At 41.3% G+C, this 19,758-nt stretch overlaps 2 protein-coding genes across 4 annotated transcripts; one reads left to right on the top strand and one right to left on the bottom strand.

The window, feature by feature from the left end:
- Positions 1-422: 422 nt before the first annotated feature.
- On the bottom strand, positions 423-5,744 carry TATDN3 (TatD DNase domain containing 3). Of its 3 annotated transcripts, none has more exons than XM_042789464.1 (10): positions 5,586-5,744; positions 5,452-5,484; positions 5,290-5,363; positions 4,995-5,079; positions 4,289-4,351; positions 3,064-3,173; positions 2,618-2,673; positions 2,290-2,402; positions 1,008-1,085; positions 423-648 (listed from the first exon to the last, which is right to left on the bottom strand). In XM_042789464.1, exons 1-10 carry the CDS (start codon positions 5,649-5,651, stop codon positions 505-507), a joined length of 822 nt encoding a protein of 273 aa, XP_042645398.1. In that variant the 5' UTR covers positions 5,652-5,744; the 3' UTR covers positions 423-504. The 3 variants fall into 3 exon arrangements, with proteins under 3 accessions (XP_042645398.1, XP_042645397.1, XP_042645399.1); XM_042789463.1 differs by having other exon boundaries at positions 1,008-1,088; XM_042789465.1 differs by lacking the exon at positions 5,452-5,484 and having other exon boundaries at positions 1,008-1,088.
- Positions 5,650-17,395, top strand: NSL1 (NSL1 component of MIS12 kinetochore complex). Its single transcript, XM_032989184.2, has 6 exons — positions 5,650-5,943; positions 6,172-6,256; positions 10,213-10,343; positions 12,910-12,964; positions 15,733-15,800; positions 16,416-17,395. Exons 1-6 carry the CDS (start codon positions 5,650-5,652, stop codon positions 16,692-16,694), a joined length of 912 nt encoding a protein of 303 aa, XP_032845075.2. The 3' UTR covers positions 16,695-17,395.
- The last annotated feature ends 2,363 nt before the right edge of the window (positions 17,396-19,758 follow it).

A 19,758-nucleotide genomic window follows, 5' to 3' on the forward strand; every position in this document is an offset into this window, starting at 1 on the left:
AGAATTCTTTCCAACTGTATTTTGAAAATCAGAGGTGTTACTTCTGCACCACAGAGCCCAGTCAACAGGACAGAATGTCCACCCAGGTGGTTTTTTTAATGGCTCAGAAAGAAATGCGCAGTCTACAAGTCTTAACAGGAGCTTTCATATAACGAGTGGGCCCGTAACTCTGTGACTTTCAGTCAGAAGAAATGGAAGAAATGAGGGGGACATTAAGCAACACACCATAGCCATCTCCCAGGCTAGGAGCAGCTGAGCATGGAGTTTGAGAAACTAAACTGACAATTTTATGGTGCTCTTCTTCACGAAGTATTTGTTCAAGGACGTGAGAGATGCAAACGAAAAACCTGCCTTTATCACATCCAAAAGATGACAATGGTGCATATCTAAGGTCTTTGAACTTCCCAATTGGAAAACTTCACTTTAAGACAAGATGCATGCTAGTTTTATTAATTACATCATAAGTAATAGCTTCTGCAATATTATATATTTCAGTTTCTGAAGCTATATCCGAAGAAAGTCCCGAAGTTTGGGGAATACTTTCAGTGCATTCTGTGTAGTCACTTCTATAACTTCTTCAACTGGAATTCCTTTAATTTTGGCAATATATTCTGCAGCAACGTAAATATTTTTTGGTTCATTTCTCACCTGAAAACAAACAAACAAACAAAAAAGCAGACCAAATTACAGATCCCCAACAGATCCCAGGTGTTTCAGATTCAGTACTTCCTGACATAACTTCAGTCACATTCCAGCATGTATGCCAGAGAAACTACATGTATTTATTCTCCTCAGATTATTTTTTCCCTTTGCCCATTCCTGGAATTTCTTCTCCTTTCCCAGCCTCAACAACACTGGCTTGTTCATCTCAAAATTTTCACTTGGCAATCTCTTTCATCCCTTGTACCCATGCTTACACTACTTCACTCTCCCATGCCAGCAGTTGATTTCCGTAAGGTGTGGATTCAGATATATATACATAGAAGTCCATCACCCCCATCACTTACCTGTTTTTCAGGCCCCAGAGCAGGAGAGTCAGTTTCCAAGCACATACTTTCCAGAGGTAACAGCTTCACAAGCTTCTGCTTCTTGAAGAAAATAAGACAGCTATTAAACACTTTATGTACTTAGACCTGTGGGGAAAAAAAAATGTATGAAGGGAGAATAGCCTCTGCATTTAAAAGGAATGTCAGAAGACTTTGGTGCCAGCGTCTGCATTTTATCAATTTTAGAATGGGAACAAGAATACAAGGAGCTGCTCAAGAAGTCACTTCAAATTAGGATTATCCTGTTTGGTATATACCTGAAGTACTACTATGTAAACACTGAATCCATTGTTATTTATTAAATCACATAGTTATCTTGCACAAAGTACTCTATATTTAAAGTTGCCAATGCAATTTTAATTTGCTTTTTCTTTATATATACTATTTGTGTACCTTTTTCCTATCTCTTCTTTTACCCTTCAATCCCAGAGTTTTTTTCCTCCAAGTTCCTAACCTCATCCCCATCTCTATCCATCTCTCACACCCCCTCCACTTGAATCATGCCTTTTCCTTTCTTACATTTCCTGAGCTTATCACAGAAAGTGATGATGGTGCAGCATGGAAACTGACTGCTATGCCAAAATAGGAAGTCAGTATAGCTTGCAGCAGTCCAGAGTAGAAATTAAAAGAGCAGTCTCACTAAATCAAGGGCCTAACCTGACCAATGCCGTCTTTAAGCAATTTAGCTGCTTCTTTGCTGGGCACACGTGATAATCACAATTTTCCAAAAGTCTGTCTGTAATTTAGCCAATTGTGAGTAGATTTCCCTTTGAACAGAAAGTGCCATAGCACTGAGATAGAAACTAGTCCTTTTCCACATGTCATATCCCTACTCTAAAACAGTACAGGGACAGAAGCTTCCAGAGAAGAGTTCACCAGAAACCACATTAAAATGAGAAAAAAAATGCCTATTCTCTTAACTTTTTATTCTCAGGAATAGCTGAACTGTTTTAGCCAAAAATTCCCCCCCAAATGTCTAGCTAAAGCAAAAGCCCCAGGTAGAAATGTAGCCAAAGTAAAAACATGCAATGCTATAAGCAACTGGAACTTTTATTGAGAAGTGTCAGGTGACAGCAACCGTACGTGAGTACTGCCAGTCCCACTTCCAACTGTACAGACTTAAAAAACAAGCATATTCCTGAGCTGCCCAGTGAAAACAGTCATGCTTGCTGTCAAGATAATCCGTCAGCTATTACCTGCAATCCCCAAGCACTGAGACAGACCAAACCCCTTTAAACATTACCTGTTCACTCCTTATAATAGAAGGAGGAATGGAGAAGTAGTATCCAGCTTTTACGCCTTCCATCGCTACAGATGGCTTCCCATCAAATGCATGGAGCAACACCTTTGTAGCACCTCAGACAAAAGAAGCAAACCAAATCATTAGCAGTGTTTATCATAGGTCTGGGATGTCAGCTTCCAATGGGACCTCGGTCCCATAAAGAATGAATACAGAATCTCTGCACTATTCCTCACAAGTTTCATGTACACAAACTGATGTGAAGTCACGGCACAATTAAAGACACTCTATTGACAAAAGCCATGATGGAGAGAATGCATTGAAAACATACCTTGTTCCTTTAGGAGATTAATAGTTGGCCTTCCAGCTGAGCGGGAATGCACATTTCTGCACAGCAAGGAGAGGCTCAGCATTAGGGAATTCAGCAAAATACTTTTTTTTTCGTAAACACAAATGAATTAACAATTTGGGATGAAAATAATTAATCTGTATTACACCTTTTATCAGGAAAAAAAATCTAGATACGTATATATGAATCATTTTAGCTACAGTGAAGATATAGCAAAAACATAGCGAGGACAGGACACAGAAGATCACTGTATGCAAGTATATGCAGTACGAAAAATTCTATAATAAAATATCAAACTGGAGACTGACAGGACACCAATGCCATTTTAATCCATGTAAGAAAAGTTCTTGGTAACTATAAATCCTGGGAATATTTCCACATGTTACTGAAATCTGGCAAATTCTCCTACTAGTATAAACAAAACCTACAAAGGCAAATCCAGTCTTCTTGCTAACTCAATCTGCTTGATCAAAACCTGTCTTTGTCCTTCCTTCTGTTCATCCATGCTGGCAAATCTGGGAGTGAAATCTAGTCCAACCTACAGTACAAGAAGAGAAGTGAGAAAAATGTACAGACCTAATGCTTGACTAAACCACAATACCATCTATAAAGGCAAAAAAAGCTTCAAAACTGCAAGCCATTTCAAAATATATATACTAGAGACTGCAGTTAAAATGAGCTCAACTGTAGCTCTCTCAACTCAGAAAGGCATCCATTCTCAACCATAAGCTTTTCAACTATGAAAGCATCTATGGGCAGACAGTCACTAACAAGTATATTTAACATTTTAATCTGTAACTGGTTTTCTCGGGGGTTATATTCTATTGAATATTATTTCAGACTAAATCTCTAATCTGGATCTCCAATACAAGTAAAATTTCTGACTTGAACCTGTAGCTTTAGTCCCATCTCCAACAAAAATTACTTATTAATTCTATACTTTTTTGATTTAAACACGTTCAGGCAAAATTTAAAGTTTGTCAAAGCAGCCCCATTCACAGTTACACCAACAAAAGTCCTTGATATACAGTAGAAGTACAACACGGCAAATTTAGCTACAAACCTAAGTAGCTGCTTTTTCTACAGCCAGTAGAGAACCAGTCGTAAGTCCCTCTAGTACCCACACACAAAAGAGGCAGGACTCTACCCTAAAGCTTTCAAGCCTCAATCAGTTTATAAACAAATATAAGACAGGAGGCAACACATGAAGGCAGACAGATGAGGCAATACGAGAAAAAAGGACTATACAAGTCAGTGAGGTGTACTGAAATCATAGCTTCACCTAACTTTTTCAGGGAAGAAGGCAGGAAGGATCTGAATGAGGATAACATTGTGAGTCAACACTTCACTGTGCCAGAGAACAGGTCAAAAGACATATGGGTATAAGAAGATATAGCATAATTATGTAATCTAAATCCACCAGCATAAATGTCATCTATTTCCTAATAATGATAATGAAGGAAAAGAGGGAATCAGGCAAGTCTCTGAAGGAAAGCACATTAAGAGAGTTGCAAATCAGACTTTGCGCTTGTTCAGACTGATACCAATACCTATTACATATACAAAACCAAGCATTCACTAAGTTTCTGTAATTTTGGTGACAGATGCTGCTGAAGCCACAGACAATTAAACAAGGTACAGAATTCTACTTACTTCTCCAATCCCCACCAATTTATCTTTGTAGAGTTCTATAAGCGGCAATGCAGCATCCAGATCCTGCAAGAACAAATTAAAATGCAACCATCGCTGTCCTTTCAAGATGGAAGGCGCATGAACTCAGCATTAAGAGTAACTGGAGTTTCCTTTGTTGTCCTTAAATTCTGTACCTTAAAACCTGCTGTTACTGAGACCTGTGGGGTCAGATGCATTTTAGAAACCTGTTAAGATTTCCCTCCTTTACCTGCTGACCCTTCATTTCAAGTTATCTTTCCACAGTAAATAAAACAAGGCCCATAAAAAGCCTGGTAACATTAAATGGCTGCAAACAGCTCTCCAAGTTTTTCAGGCTAAGGGCACAAAGGCTCACCTTCCACTTCCCATGCTAGTAAAGGGACATCTGCCAACACACACGCGTGCTGTTAGCTGTAACCAAAGCACTCGCTTGGGATTTTTAAAACTCACTGCAGTAACCTGGCCAGATGACTCCAGTGAACAATTCTGCTTTAGGACTAACAGGGACAAATGGATGTGCTAGGCTACCCTGGGATTTGGTCCGCTGAGTCTTCTGTATTCTGAAGCACAGAAAAATCACTGGGCAGATCTGAAGTTAAATCAAGCAAACCAGAGCATCCCTTCGCCTGCCCTGAGCAATCCCAGCACTGTTTTATAGCTTCACTAATCTAATTTGCCAGCAGTTTACCTTCAAAGTAACGCTGCGCTGCTCCTCTGGCGAAACCTCCTGAACCGGATGAACTCCCAGGCACGGCAAGACGAACCCTGGGAACCTGGACTCGGTACAGTTACCAGCGGTGTGAGAAACCGCACGAAAAGCGAGTTTAAAGCCAAAAAAGAACGGCTGGCCCGAGCGAGGAAGAGGGCAGCGCGTCCCGCGGCACATCCCACGCCGCCAGCCGCTCCCGCCGAGGCGCGGACCCCGCGGCCGGGAAGCAGGTGGGCGCCGGGCACCCCCCCCCCCCGCCCCGCCGTCCTCGCACCTCTCCGACAGCTCCACGACGCTCTGGAACTCCCCCGCCTGCTCCGACACCACCAGCAGCGCCGACACGGCCGCCTACAGCGGAGAGAAACCCCCGCCCCGCTGAGGCCGCGGCGCTGGGGCCGGGCGGGAGCGGGGAGAGGGTGGCTGCCAGCCGCCTCACCTGCTCCGCCTCCCGCACCACGGCCTCCACGTCCTGCGAGAGACACACACACCACCTCAGTGCCGGGGACGGGACGGGACGGGACGGGCCGCGCCGCCGCCGCACCCGCCCACACCCACCCTCCCGCGCCTCACCGCCTGGAAGCAGGGCGCGGCGAGGTGGCAGTGGCAATCCACCGGCCCCACCGCCGCCGCCGCCATGCCGCGCCCGCGGCTGAGGGGAAGAGGCGGGGAGGCCGCGGGTTTCGCTTCCGGGCCGGCATTTTCCCTGCGACCGAGGCGGAAAATGGCGGCCGGCCCGGCGCCGCCGCTGTTGCCGCCGCCGCCGGGGGATGGGGAGGAGGCGGCCGCCGCCAGCGCCCGGCGGGACCCGCGGGTGCGGTGCTGCTCGGGGCGCGGCCTGAGCGAGGTGATGGCGCTCTGCGCGCCCTTCGTGCGGGCCCTGGCCCAGGGGCAGCCGGGCGGGTCCCCCGCCGCCGAAGACGTGCTGTGGGTGAGGCTGAGGGGGGAGCGGGGCTGCGCTGCGCTGCGGGGTTTCGCCTCCGAGCTCTCTGCCGGGGCCCCACGGCGTCGGCCCTTTTAGCTTAGCGGGTTTGTGTCGCGGTTTTCTCCGAGGTGGCCAGCCCGGGCAGGGCGGTGAGGCAGGAGGGGCCTTTCCAGGTGCAGACGCCGCGGACCGGTGCCCGAAGGACGGCTTCTCAAGCTCTCCCCTCTCTTTCAGATCTTCGAAACGGCGGTGCGGGAGAACGTTACCATTAATGGGCAGCCCTGGGAGGAGACTTTGGGTGACTCCCAGCTGCAGAGCGGTATGCGGTGGTTTCCATTAATTTCCTGCTGGATGGTCTTGTTTTGGTTTTTGCATGTGCTACTTTTAATACTAGGGCAGTTTTTCCCCCAGCTGTCTGAGGTGGTAAGGATGCTCACGGAGCAGGTGAAGTCAGCCTCCAGCAAGAGCACAATTCTCACAGAGCAGTGTTCGTAAATGAAGGGTAACCAAGACGTGTAGGGTCCTGTATCCAAGAGAAAAGGAAAGGGTAAAGTGCTTTATCTGAAGAACCGTTGCTTGTTTGACATTTCTGTCAAGATCCTTGCAGATCTTGGGGCAAAAGTTCCAGCTATTACTAGTGTGGTGCCTACCTAACTTATAGGATCTGCTCTAGACTACTAGAGAAAAGTAGCTTAGACTCCCAGCGTGTCTGGTAGTAACATGGGAAAAATAAAGGTTTAGCTACGTTTAATGGCAGCTGTCTTGCTGGAAAGTCTACAGCAAGCTTTTTAGAAAGTTGGCATTTCAGAGCAAAATATTTCATTCGGGAGGTGTAGTGTACTATTTCATCAGCTTCTCTTATCTGAACAAAGGAAGTATACAACGTTTAATGGAATGGGGTAAGATGGTCTATTCTTAAAGCTAGAACACAGCAATGAGATCCAAGTCTGGAGGCTTCCCACTCTCTCTGGGCAGTCAGTGTCTGCATTTGACCGCCCTGATGGTGAAAATTTTCCTTCCTGTAGCCTATGGGAATTTACTTTACTGTAACGTATCTGTTGCCTCCCGTCCTTTTGCTGCACGCTTCTGAGAAGAGCTTGCCTTTCTCCTCTCTAGAACCATCCTTTAGGTAGCTGAGGGTAGCCATTAAATTACCCTCTAGCCTTCTCTTCTCCAGGCTGAATAAACCCAGCTCCCTCAGCTGCTTCTCATACCTCATGTACTCTGGACGCCAACCCTCTTGGTGTTCTTCCATTGGAATTGCTCCAGTATTTAATGCCAGTCTCCCAGAACATCCAAGCAGGGATGTTATGGTCTAGGTATATGAGACTCCTGGCTAGATCATTGAGCTGAGAGGGTCATATTTAATTATTTAATGGTTCATACTTTTACCTCAGGGCTGATTACAAGCAGAGTTCCTCAGGTGTCTGCTCTGAGACCCGTTCTGTGCAATGCCTTTATCCATGACCTGGAGGAGGAGAGGGAAGGTGCCTTCACCTCTTTGCAGCCGACATCTGCCAGGGTGTCATGAAGTAAATGTGCTTGAGGGCAGGCCTGCTCAGGGGATCATAAACAGGCTGGAGAAACGTATCTGTGGGAATCTTGTGAAATTCAACAAGAACAAAAAGCAAAGCCCTAAATCTGGGAAGGGGCAACCCTCTGCAGGGGTACAGGATGAAAAGGACCTGGGGCTATGGGTGGACTAATGCTGAGCCAGCCTAGTATATTGTGTTAACAGGATTGTCGTCAGCAGATCCAAGGAAATGATTATTTGTTTTTACACTGCACTTACTAGAGCACATCTGGAGTAGTGCACTCATTTTTGGACTCCCCAGTATAGAGACATTATTGGTAAACTGGAGTGAGTTCATCACAGGCTGCCAAGACGGCCAGGGGACTTGGAGTGCTTGCCATTGAGTTGAAGCTGAAGGAACTGGGCTAGTTTAGCTCAGAGAAGACAAGCCAGCCTTCCAGTACCTATGAGGGGATTACTGAGAATATGTAGCCAGGCTGTTTATTGAGTTCACAGAGGCAAGGGTCATAAATTAAAAGGAGAGGTTCTAACTTAATGTAAGGAAGTAAAAATTCGCTATTAGGATAACTGAGCATTGGAAAAGGTTGCCCAGAGAGCTTGTGTAGCCTCCAGCACTGGAAGCTTCCAGGAGCCAACTGGACAAAAGTGTACCGAGCAACCTGTTTTGAATTGGGTGTTGACCCTGTTTTGAGCAGGAGGTTTGAGTCACGAGAGCCCTCTTGAGGGCTGTTCCAGCCTGAATGACCTCATGTTGGGGACATTGGTCGAGATCTCTTCCTGACTAATATGTTTGTTGCTACTAATTTACAAATTAAGTAAATACTTAAAATTGCTATATAGCCATATATTTATATGTAATATATACAATATGTTTATAATTATTGTCTTTTGAGGTAATTGTTGTGGAGATTCTTGGTATCTGGTGTCCAAAGGAAATTTCAACGTGATTCATTTGCTCACCTGTGTTAGCGTTAGATGTTCTTTGCCTCCGACTTGATGCTTTTTACACTTGCACAAAGCTGAAAATACAGCTATATTGAGCTGGCTATGGAGAAAGAGCTCCTTGAACTGTTTTTTGGTTAGGCAGCTTCTGCAGTTGTAGTTCTAGAATGGTAAAACTCCAGCTCCTTTGACTACAAGGTCAAAAATGCACTGGTCTCACAATGCAAAATGCTGAACTGATTCAGGCTCACTTCACTAATTCAAATTTGTTCAAAAATTCTTGACAGGAAAACTTTGCCTAGATGGATGTTATTTTCAGTAAATTATCCTTTGTCTGTACAAGTCTAACTTTATGTCAGATCAGATACTGTCATCTTCCTACAGCTGGCATAAAGCAGGTGTAAGGACTGTATTGTGCCTTTTAATTTGACAGAAATTTACTCATATGCTTATCTCTGATCCAGTTTGAATTACCAAGTGATCTGGCGTTTTGTGCCTTCGGTGTTTAATCTAACCAGTGGCTTGAGACTTTCCTCTCTATACTTAAATGATTTCATGGTGATCCTAAAACAAACACACAGGACAAACCCACAAACTCTTAAAACCTTGATTTTGCCTTTGAGGTTCACAGTCGCCTGATTCTGCACCAGTTGACCAAGAGAGGGTGCTCAAAATCCATTCTTTACCACCAGATTGTAAACAGCATGGCTTGAAAGTTGTGCTTAACATGGTAGCAGTAACAGTAAATTTAAATGCTAAGAAGTTTGCAAAATTAAATTAAAAAATAAAAAAACAAGACTATTGTCAGTGTTTCAGATCTCCACTGGAGGAGAAAAATTAGGGGAGTGAGCAGATGGAAGAATATAGAAATATGCACTACATTTCAGTTACAGTTAGAATATAAGATTGAGCAGTTAAGTCTGTTTTCTTCTATAACTCTTTTATAGTTTGTGATGATGACATTTGATGTCAGGAAAGTGCAGGCATTTACTTATCTACATTTTGAAACCAGCTTTTAACATTGTTAAGTTTAATTGCAATCTTGGAGAAGCTAGGTGCCTTTAGTAAGATAACAGTACTAAAAACACCGGTTGACAGTTGAAACTATGTTCTAGGTATTTAGTCTAATCTCAAGGTTGGAAAAGCAAGTTATTAAAGTTAGCTCCTGCCACATACAGTCCCTTCGGCCTCAGATGTTGAAAGCAGACATGCTTTGGTTTTTTGCAAACTATTTGTGACTAATTACAGATGTCATCAGAATGCAGTGTTTCCAGGAATCCCGTTTCATTAAAGTGGTGCTGTATATTGTGATATTAAACTGTATATTTATGTTTTATATGTTATAAAATCAGTTAGTCTTCAAATTACTGTTTGGACAGTTGGTGTTTGTTTAATGCTAGTAAATTGCATCATTTTTCTTGATGCATCTTGCTTTCCTTCCGTTGAAAACCAAGTTATCTCAACAGGTACCCATTTCTTTGTGAGACTTTATTCATAGATTCAGACTTCATAGAGAAATAAGGTTTTGATTTTTTTTTTTTTCCCCAGGTGGTTTTCTGCCTCCCCATCCCTGCCCCCCAGCTCATTTACTTCAAAAGTAACTGGCAAGTGTAAAGTTGCACTCCAATTTCTGTATCACCTTAACAAGGAGATTCAAGACATATTTAGGTCCTCTTTGATAGTCATGTATGATTTCCTATTTCAGATCTAAAGCGCTTTTTTTTTTTTTGTCTCAAATTAAAAAAAAAAAAAAAAAGTAGGAGAGTTCCTAAATAACTCTGTGTGTCTGTCATTTTTAGGTTCCAGCCTTAAAGTTCTTGAAGATCGATTTGATGAACTAATAGTAGAGACAACAACAAAGCGTAAGCAGTGGCCTAAAAAGATACTGATGCATGCTATCCAGACTATGAAAGCAGAGCAAGAGATGTTGGTGAGTAACCTCAGATTTTCAGAAAACCTTTGCATATGGTAGCTGCTGACCTTGTGTAACTTGAAGAAGTAAGTCATCCAGTGTTGACCTTTAAGCTCCTTCCCATAGTTGCTTTTGATTCTTTGTCATACAATGAAATTGGGTTTTGCATTAATTGGTTCTTCGGTAAAATGAGGGTTACTACAGAGCCTTGTGACCATGAGTGAATTGGGCCTGTGGCACAGTGCAGCAAATTATTTAAGCAGATTGTTTCAACCTGATGATTGACGATTTACAAGCCAGTATACACCTATTTATCATGTCAAATCTGGGTTTCTAAAATCCTTGGCTGAAGGCTGGTTGAAGTACTAAATGTTATGATACATACATACAGATATTATCATGTGTGGTATATGACTGTTAGAAAGATGTCTGTGTTTTCCTAAGTGCTTTTGTTGAGCTAGTAACTACATTGAGTAAGTACTTTCAATAAAGAAATAAAAAAAAAATTAATAATATGGATTAATGAATAGATGCAGTAATTTCTCTGTTTTTTTGACACTGAGTGTAAAGTACTTACTGGCATCAAACAACCCAATCGTGTCCTTGGTTGCTAAATTTCTTTCCTGCACTTACATTAGGCCTGCCTTTTGCTTACCTGCCAATTAATTAGAGTCAGTTTCCTTTAGAAAAAAAAAAAAAAAGACAAGAGACAGTGGACACAAGCAGAAGTACAGGAAATTCTATTTAACCATTGGAAAAAAAAAAAAAAAAAAGAACTGTGAGTGTAGTCAAACACTAGCACAGGTTGTCCAGTGAGATTAGAATCTCCATCCTTGGAGTACTCAAAACCTGACCAGATGAGGCCCTGAGCAACCTGCTCTAGTTGGCCCTGCTCTCTGTAGGGGGTTGGACTAGACCATCTTTAGAGGCCCTTTCCAACCTCTATGGTTCTATGCTAAAGAAAGCAGGGACATTTTTTTGGAAAGTTAAGAGCCTGCATTTCATTTTTGAGGACTAAAATTCACAAAAGTAACTATCTAGGTTAGCCAGACACAAATGATTTACAGTAAGTAAAAGTGCATGGGTACATATTTGTCTTAAGCCTGAGGTATTTTCTAACATACATTGCCTTCTGTGATCTCTGTTTTGTCAATATACCAGGTATGTAAAACAAACAAACAAAAAAAAATCCACTAGAATAAAATATGCTATTGCATAACACCGAGATTTAACAAGACCTTTTGATCTTTCTGCAAAATGAAAACTATGTTCTACCTGAGTCCCAAAGTGGATTAGTTATTTAGAATGCCTCTCATGCTACCTTTTTGCTGTTGCTGACCTCTTTAAATTTTACACTGCCACAACTAGATGATTATTTTAATTAAAAATGTCTGCAAAATATAGAAAGTTTTTAGTTTATCTCTGTAAATGAAGTGGCTTTTTCTTCCCCTCTCAGCTACTTTACGAATGTACTAGTGGTTTCTCTGCTTTTGGTTGAGGAGTTTTTATGTTCTTTTTTGACGCTATCTACTCCTGTGATGCCTGTTTTCTGAGGCATAAAGAGCAGCTATGAATTGGTATTTAACTGCAGTTTATCTGCAGAGAACCACTCATTTAGTGTGGTGATGTCTATATAATTGCCAAAGCAAGGGATCATCCTGTAGGTTTTCAGTCAATACAGTCTGTTATGTTTGAGGATAATGCAAGCAGTGCTTGTTCTTCTGCTTGGATCTGTTACTATAAACTTGCTAAGAAGATGTGTGAGCTGTGAAAATTTCTTTGGTAAAACTACAGGGAGGAATAATTAACTTTCCTCCTACTTGTCTTGGTTGAAGAAGGTTGTGTGAGGGACAGTTCCTGAAGTGGAGAAAAACATTAACTCGCAGATAATATCATGTACATGCCCATGTCTTTGCTTTGTTTCCTTTTTTCCTGGTAATCACTTCTAATTCTACCTTTAACATAACTAAATACTAGTTTTATTCATTATTTATTATTAGTTAGCTTCATATCACAATTAACTGATGTCAAGTCACAAGACACAGTAGGACCAGAGAGCTAGAGAGCCTGGTCTGTGAAGGAGAGTGTTCTTATTCATGCATAAATAATTGCAGGGCTAGAATGTAGTCATTTAAACAGTTTTCTTTTTCTTAGTTTTTTGTCTTAATGTACCCTTTGTTTAAGTTTGCTCCTCTGTGAAAGCATACTGTTTTTGTGAATGGCTCCTTGAAAGCCAGAGCAGCTCTTTTTCCTCAGTTGTGCAGCAGGTGGCAATGCTTCTTCCAAAATGCCTGGATTTCAGTTTAGTTCTCATGCTTTAATAATTAGAATTCTGCAAACTGAAGCAGATTTTGGAGATGTGTTTGCAGTGAACTTAACTGTGTTAACCAGAACACTGTTTCCAGTAACTGAGTATCTATAAGCTGTACCTGTCATGCGTTCTTTATCTAAATAATTCCACTGCCATCTTCTTATATTAGCCTTTCTCCATTGTTCTGACTGCTTATGTGTATGTTAGATATTAAACCAAGAGTATATTTCAGAATTTTTCCTCTGGTGTTTTTTTTTTTTTTTTTTAATGCAGAAGCTGTACCAGCCTGTCATAACACCAGAAGAGATAAAGTCACAGCCTTCTCAAGGTACAGATTTCATGGGGAGAGCAACTGTGCTGAGGAAGCACTACCTACCTTACTAGCTAGCTGTAAATGTTTAAGAAGCTTTTTTTAATCTTGTTTAAAATTATTGACTGTTTAAATAATTAACTAAAATAGTTTATCATAACTGAATGTATGTCTAACTGCATGCATCAGTTTGTTGTGCCCCTTTCTCCTCTTCTAAGTGCTGCCTGCTGTTAGGCACTGTATTTAAAGGCAGAAGCGAGCTGCTGTGTGGGTATTGGGTAGGAATTGTCACAGAGCTAACCTCTATAGGTTTTCTTACTTCTTTCCTTCGCCAGTGGTGGAGGCCAGATGGGGAACTAGATGGATCGCTGACATTATACTTTGACCGTTCTTGTGTTTCTTTTACATGAATACTAGAAATGCTTCAGTCTCTCTTCCTAATCAGCCAGTTTCTTCAGGGAATTGAAAGCAGTTGTGTAGTATTCACTGATGGCAGTGTTGACTCTCCTAATTTGCAAAATAGGCATCAAATTTTAACCTGCCTGTGTTATTTGTAAGGGTTGACGAAGAAACAAAACTGCAAACAGTATTGGTAGGTTTGCTACATGCTTTTCAAAGATTCCATCTACAAACTCCTTGGAACAAGGAGGTGTATTTTGCAGTTGGTGATTGGCATGTGCTTTTTTGAGGCTGGCCTTAAGAAATTGAAAGTTTTGTCTTGCCTGTTAAGTATTGAAAATTGACAGAATTTACCGATGCTGTTCTAGGTTTAAAAGCATGGTTACAGAACCCTCACTACGGGTTATTGCACATGATGTAAAGCTGGTGTAACAAGCAGTGGTGTTAAAGTTTGAGAAGCTGAGTTTAATCATCTAGTTCTCACACTGCTGATCTGACTTCATTCTAGGCATCGTTTCCTCTTTGTAAACAGGAGACACTGCTTTCATAAATGCCAGCCTGTGCAGCAAAGCAGCCAAAAAGAGCAGTAAAGAGCGTCACTTCATATCTGGGTTTCTTTTGGTTTCTAGTGACCAGATCTATACTTTTCTGATGTGAATTGATTACATAACAGCTGGCACTATGGTACTGCCTTTTTAGGTTTGGTAACAGCAAAGTCCTAGCCAAGATAGCATCGATTTTGTGCTGAATTTTAGTATTATATAGTCTTTGGGAAGTTTATGTATCCCAGTTTAGCAAGTACAGTGGCCAGAAACCAAAAATGTTTAGATTACTCAATACCTTTCATTTCCTTTTTTCATTTCCCTATGTTTTGGAAAGCCTTGAACACTGAGGAATATAGTGCTGTCCATGTCAAGCTGAACTCCTGCAGGCAAATTTCATTTAACTGTGTGTCAATCTTTCCGTATAACTGGAATTAATCCAAGTAATTATTTTTACTTAACTCCTTTCTTGCTATTTCATAGGGTCACCAGTCTTCTAATACTCTACTGTAAGAATATTTCATTATGGACATACCCTTCTTTTAGAGAATGTCTAATCATAGGCCTCTATGATGTGTTTAAAGAGGCTGCTGTTGGGTTGTTTTTCCTTCCAGACTCTGAATGATGGTGCATTTTAGCATCCATGCTCATACATGGGCTTATGCATTCCTGAACCATGTCTGATGAGCACACTGAGCATGTGGACACACAATTTAGTAAAACATCATCTCTTGCTGCTTACTGCGTTTCAGCAGGGGGATCACTGTCAGCCTGCACTAGAATACAGCGATTGACCTAAACTGTCTTCAGTAGCACTAATGAGATCGACTTCAAAGAAGAATACTGTGTTTAACCCTGAAAGGGTTTAGGGGTGTGTGCACCATCTAACGTACCCTACTGCAGGCACTGGTGAAACCCTACAGAAAAATAATAGTAGGGGAGGTGAAGTTGCTCAGTTCCCAGCAGCACGCTTGCTCTCTGCTGGTTTTAAGTTTTTGTTGATGGCATAGCATTGTAGACTGAATAATGGCAGAGAATGTGCAAAACAGTTTTATAATAACATAAAGAGTTAAACTCTTGAGTACAGAATTATTATTGCTTGTAAATCAATTGTCAAAAGTATATATTGTGTTGATGATCTTACTATATTGCTATTGCAGTCAAATATATGCCATTTTCTACCTGTATTCTGCGCCTGCTTTCTGCTTCAGTGTTCCTCAAAGCTTTGTTTTCTTTCTTTCCTTACTGACCCAACAGAATTAATGCAGTTCATATTGTTTATGCTTGGTTCTTTTTTATTCTTGGTGTTAATGCTTGGTAAGTTAAGCCAGGAGAAAAAATGTAGCCTTTATTGTAAAAACTGATTTGTTGGAGCTGTAAGATTATTTTTTTCCCCTTCCTTAAAATGGGTTTCCTTCATCTAATTTTCTCCACAGTGTTTATTCTCCTTCTTTTGTGTAATTTTATCAAATATAATAGGAGCTTGAAAGGTTTGAAAACAGATTTTTTTTTTTCTTTATAAATGTTCTCTTCCTTTATATCAGATACCGTCTTTGTGTCACAGGGTTTGCATAAGTTGTAGGTTTTCTAGTAAAGAACTTTGTGGCTTGCTATAGTTGAGACTGCTAGACACTACTACATTTTGAGTGATGAAGAGTAATAGTAGTAAGATAAAACATACGAGCTGTCATCCTCAATGCTATAATGAAAGGGTTGTGTTGTAGGTTTGTTTTATACAGGGACTCCACTGCTTTTCTGTCCATTTTCTAAGAGGCTGATAGCAAGTAGTGGAGGGGGAGGGAGTTAAGTTTCAGAAGTTTATTTGGGCTTTATGTTTTTCTGTAGATGCTTACATCACAGATCTGAAGCAGGTGGCAGAAACAGCGTCCAGACAGATCAGTGGAGCAATGAAGGTGAGATCTCTGTGTGGTCCAAGAGGATATTCTTTTTATTTTCTTGATCTGATAATATGTCACGAAATAGAAGTTCTGACTCATCTGGGTTATAGTTTTGTACAAAAAAGCCTGCATCTGTACTTTTGAAGCAAGTACATCTTTAGATTTGGACTGCTGAAGTTGTATCTGCAAAGCATTCCCCCTCCTCGCATGGTAACAAGGAAGATTTCCCTGTGGCTATAGGAAATACTTTTTACAGAGATTTTAGAACCTACCACATCTGAGAAATAAAACCACTTTTGAAGACCTGTACAACTTCATATAGCACGTGATGTCTATTACTTCAGTACCAGCTTAGACATGAACTGGGGTGTTCCTGTGATACTTATTCAGCTTAGAGATGTAATGAAGGTGTATTTAAACTTGGCACACTCTTTTCCATGGCCTCTGAGTGCAGGCCCTGGTCACTGTTAGGCTGGTAGCTCTGAGTTCCCAACCTTCACCTGCCATCCTCAGGATCATCTCTGCAGACACGGAAGCTTTTGTGCCTGTCAGAATCTAATTAACATACTTCATTGATTGTAACCATTACTTTTCCCATGTAACTTGAGATACTTGGGTTTGTTTCTGCAGTCTCTCCCAGCACTAATAGAAAGAGCAGAAGGTTTTTCCCAAGCATTAACTTGGCAGCCAACCTTGGAACTCTGCAAGCTGCGGCAAGAAGTCTTTGCTGGTTGCAAGGCGAAGGAGGAAAATAATGTCCAAGATTTCATATCACCAGGAGAAGTCACACCAACAGACGCTGATATCAGTAAAATTCCTTATGTTTTGCTAAAAAGAAAAAAAGCTGCAGATTCACCAGAAAGAAGACGCTACCCACTTCGGCGGAGGAAGATTACTCTCTACACATGAATCAGATTGGATTCTCAGTTGTACTCTTGTTCAGTGTGCTCAGTCTTTTTTCTTAAAACTTGGTCTCCCTGTAATTCAGTGCTATACATGGGAGCTTCCTTAATTATTTAGTCTTCAATCCTTTTAAATATTTCTATTTTTACTGTAACTGATGGTCTATGAAGGCCTACACATACCAGTAGCATCCAATACCCAGCCATTGTATTTGAAGACTAACTCTCCTTTTTTTCTCTTTTATTACAGCATTTAGCTGGAGTCCCCGTACTTCTCAGAGTTTGTGCACATGCTTTATGTATGTGGGCAGTCTTTTAGTAAACCACTAAGTGCTCATTTACATTAAGCATGTCTCTAAAGAGGTTGGAGAATGGCTAGTTCTCCTAACGCACCTTAGTTTATTACAGAATCAGGTGGCTATTTTTTTAATAAGTAAGTTAAAAGTAAAGTCACACTGGAGCATATTGAAAACACCAGATTTGATATGATGTTAGTTTTTAGAAAATCCACATGCGAATGTGACATTGGTCCCTACAATTCCACCTTTCCTGAATTTAGGTCAGAAATTAGGCTTATTTTTAGCCGTGTTTGTTTAAACTTGGATTTTTAGTAGTTGTATATATTTACTTGCAGTGTAGTCTTCTGAACAAGGATTCAACCACTCACATCTTACCATCTGATATTTCATTTCATATAAGCCAATTATGCAGTCTGGGGGTTTCCTGGACAATATTTCTACACATTACAGGATCTTGACTTGGGTCATGTATGTATCTGTGATATTTGACTGAACTTCAGACATCAGTATGGGCTACCAGTAAATGGTATTAAGTTGAGCTAGCTTATTTTATTTTTTCTTTACATTTGAGTACCTAGACAATTGCACAGTAGCACTAAATTGAGCATTGTGCCTTAACCATAACTTTTTCTGTTTTATGGTTGCATGTGCTTACAGTAAATACTCATGTCTAATATGTAATGTATTTCTCACACAGTAAATGGACTTCTTTAGAAGCTTTATTAATGAAATGTACTGCAGTAAGAAGACAGGTCCAACTTAATGCCCCAGAGACTGAAAATTTTCAAGAAAACGTGTGACAGATTTTAGCATCATTTGTTTTGTAAAAGTGAGCATCTGTATTGAGACTTTGTATATATAATAATATGTAAATATTTGTTTCTTGTCACTCGTGTATATACAAACGTGTTTTTATACAAAGGAAATTAAACCAATTAAAGAAGATCAAAGTTTCAGGTAATGTTGTCAGTTCTGATCCTGAAATAGATGGTGACTGAACAGTGAGTCTACTTCAGAAGACATCTGTGTTAAATTTTGGCTCAAGTAACTGAAGTAGTTCCATTACCGCCTTTGAACTCACAACTGTTATTAATCTCAAGGCTACAAAGCGTCTAATGTAAGAGAGGACAGGATGTGAGAGGGGCTGGAGCTGTGAAGCAGTGGAACGTGTGACTGGGACCGTTTTTCACAGAGCAACTTGCTATTCTAGCTGCTTTGAGGACGCGTGCTCTGTGCTGCGTTGAAAATCCACGCCATGGCTTTCTTCACCAAGATCCACAGATACTCTAATCTGAGTGTTCCCAGAGTGAGGTGAGCCCTGCAAGATCTTACATGGCTACTGTTAACAGGAATTGAATGCTTTCTATGTTAATAGGAGGATTCCCCGCTACTTTCTGTGAATAATGATAGGCAATTAGAGAAAATAGCTAGGAGCAAGCACATCTCTTTGAAGTGGTCCCATCAAAAATGGCCAAGGTAGGACAAACGTCTTAAGAAACAAGGAGGGAGAGCACTGTGGATTAAGACTTAATAAGTGAATTAATGAACTCTCCCTACAGTGCGCGTTAGTGTTAAGAGATTGCAGGATAGTTGGGTGTGCATGGATTTGAAGGAAGTGGGAATGGATGCCCTGAGCTAGGGCAGCCGGGCCTTGCTTCAACCGCAGCTGCCTGGAAACAGAAAACAAATGCACCTGGAAATGCTGGCCAAATAGTGTAAAGACAGAGAAAATATTCCAAGTGCATCATATAAACTATGAATTTACAAATATCTGATGGCTACTTTTGGCCGAGTGGCCATGGAAGGTGTCAGAGGACCTCCCTTTAAATGCAAGTTCTGTGCTGAGCTAAACTCAACACTTGAATACTCAGCTGTTTTGAAAATGATTTTTTAAAATTGCTACAGCAAGTGATAGGGATCTGTTCTTCCCACTAGCAGAAATATATGAAATACTTAATTTTTTCCCATTCCAGTAGCCTTTTGTCCTTCAGTTAACTTTTCATAGAAATCAGCACCATTGTGCAAGACAAGTGTCTAAGTGGGCTTCCACTGAAATGTCACAACATCCAAACTTCTTATTTTTAACTTGGGGCGAATTGGTATTGCATCAAGAAATGTCTGGTAGTTTTTCTTTATATAGCTTTTGAATTTTGTAAGACAGCTCAGTGGTGATGGATACTTGAGAATTTGTTTGCAAACCGAGTTTGAATTTCTTGGCTTTTTGGGGCGAGATGGAACATCTTGCTGTGTGTTAGCACGTGCTGTCAGCGACGTGCTTATCGCTCCTGAGGGCGGGCCATCCCTGCCCAAGAAAAACTCGCCAGCTGGAGCAGTATCCACGCACGCCCTTGCTGTGCGTCGTTTCTGAACAAAGGGAGTTACAAACAGCATGCGGGGAAGCTCCTCTTCCAGAAGCCTCCATGTGGACACAGACGTCTGTTTGGGAGCTTGGGCGCACTGGTGCTCTGAAACCCAGTTCTGACACGTGCCGTTCTGCGGAAGAGCCGCGCTGTGCTCAGCTGCCTTCAGCGACTCTAGTCTGCATGTGTGTAGGCTTCTTCGGTAGAGACAGAAATCACTGATAAACTGCCATTCTAAAATGTAAACTCAGCTGACTAGACTCCTTTCTGGGCTTGTTTTCTCTCCTGCATAGAAAAACTCTCTGCCTTTAGTGCAGCGTTACCTGGAATTACTGTGTAGGCATTTCTACAGATGTACCAGAGATAGCTTTAATACTAAGCAGAAACTTGTTCCCACAAGCAAATTTTGACT

Source organism: Tyto alba, unplaced genomic scaffold, assembly GCF_018691265.1.
Source record: "Tyto alba isolate M040663 unplaced genomic scaffold, T.alba_DEE_v4.0 Super-Scaffold_16, whole genome shotgun sequence".
NCBI lineage: Eukaryota > Metazoa > Chordata > Aves > Strigiformes > Tytonidae > Tyto > Tyto alba.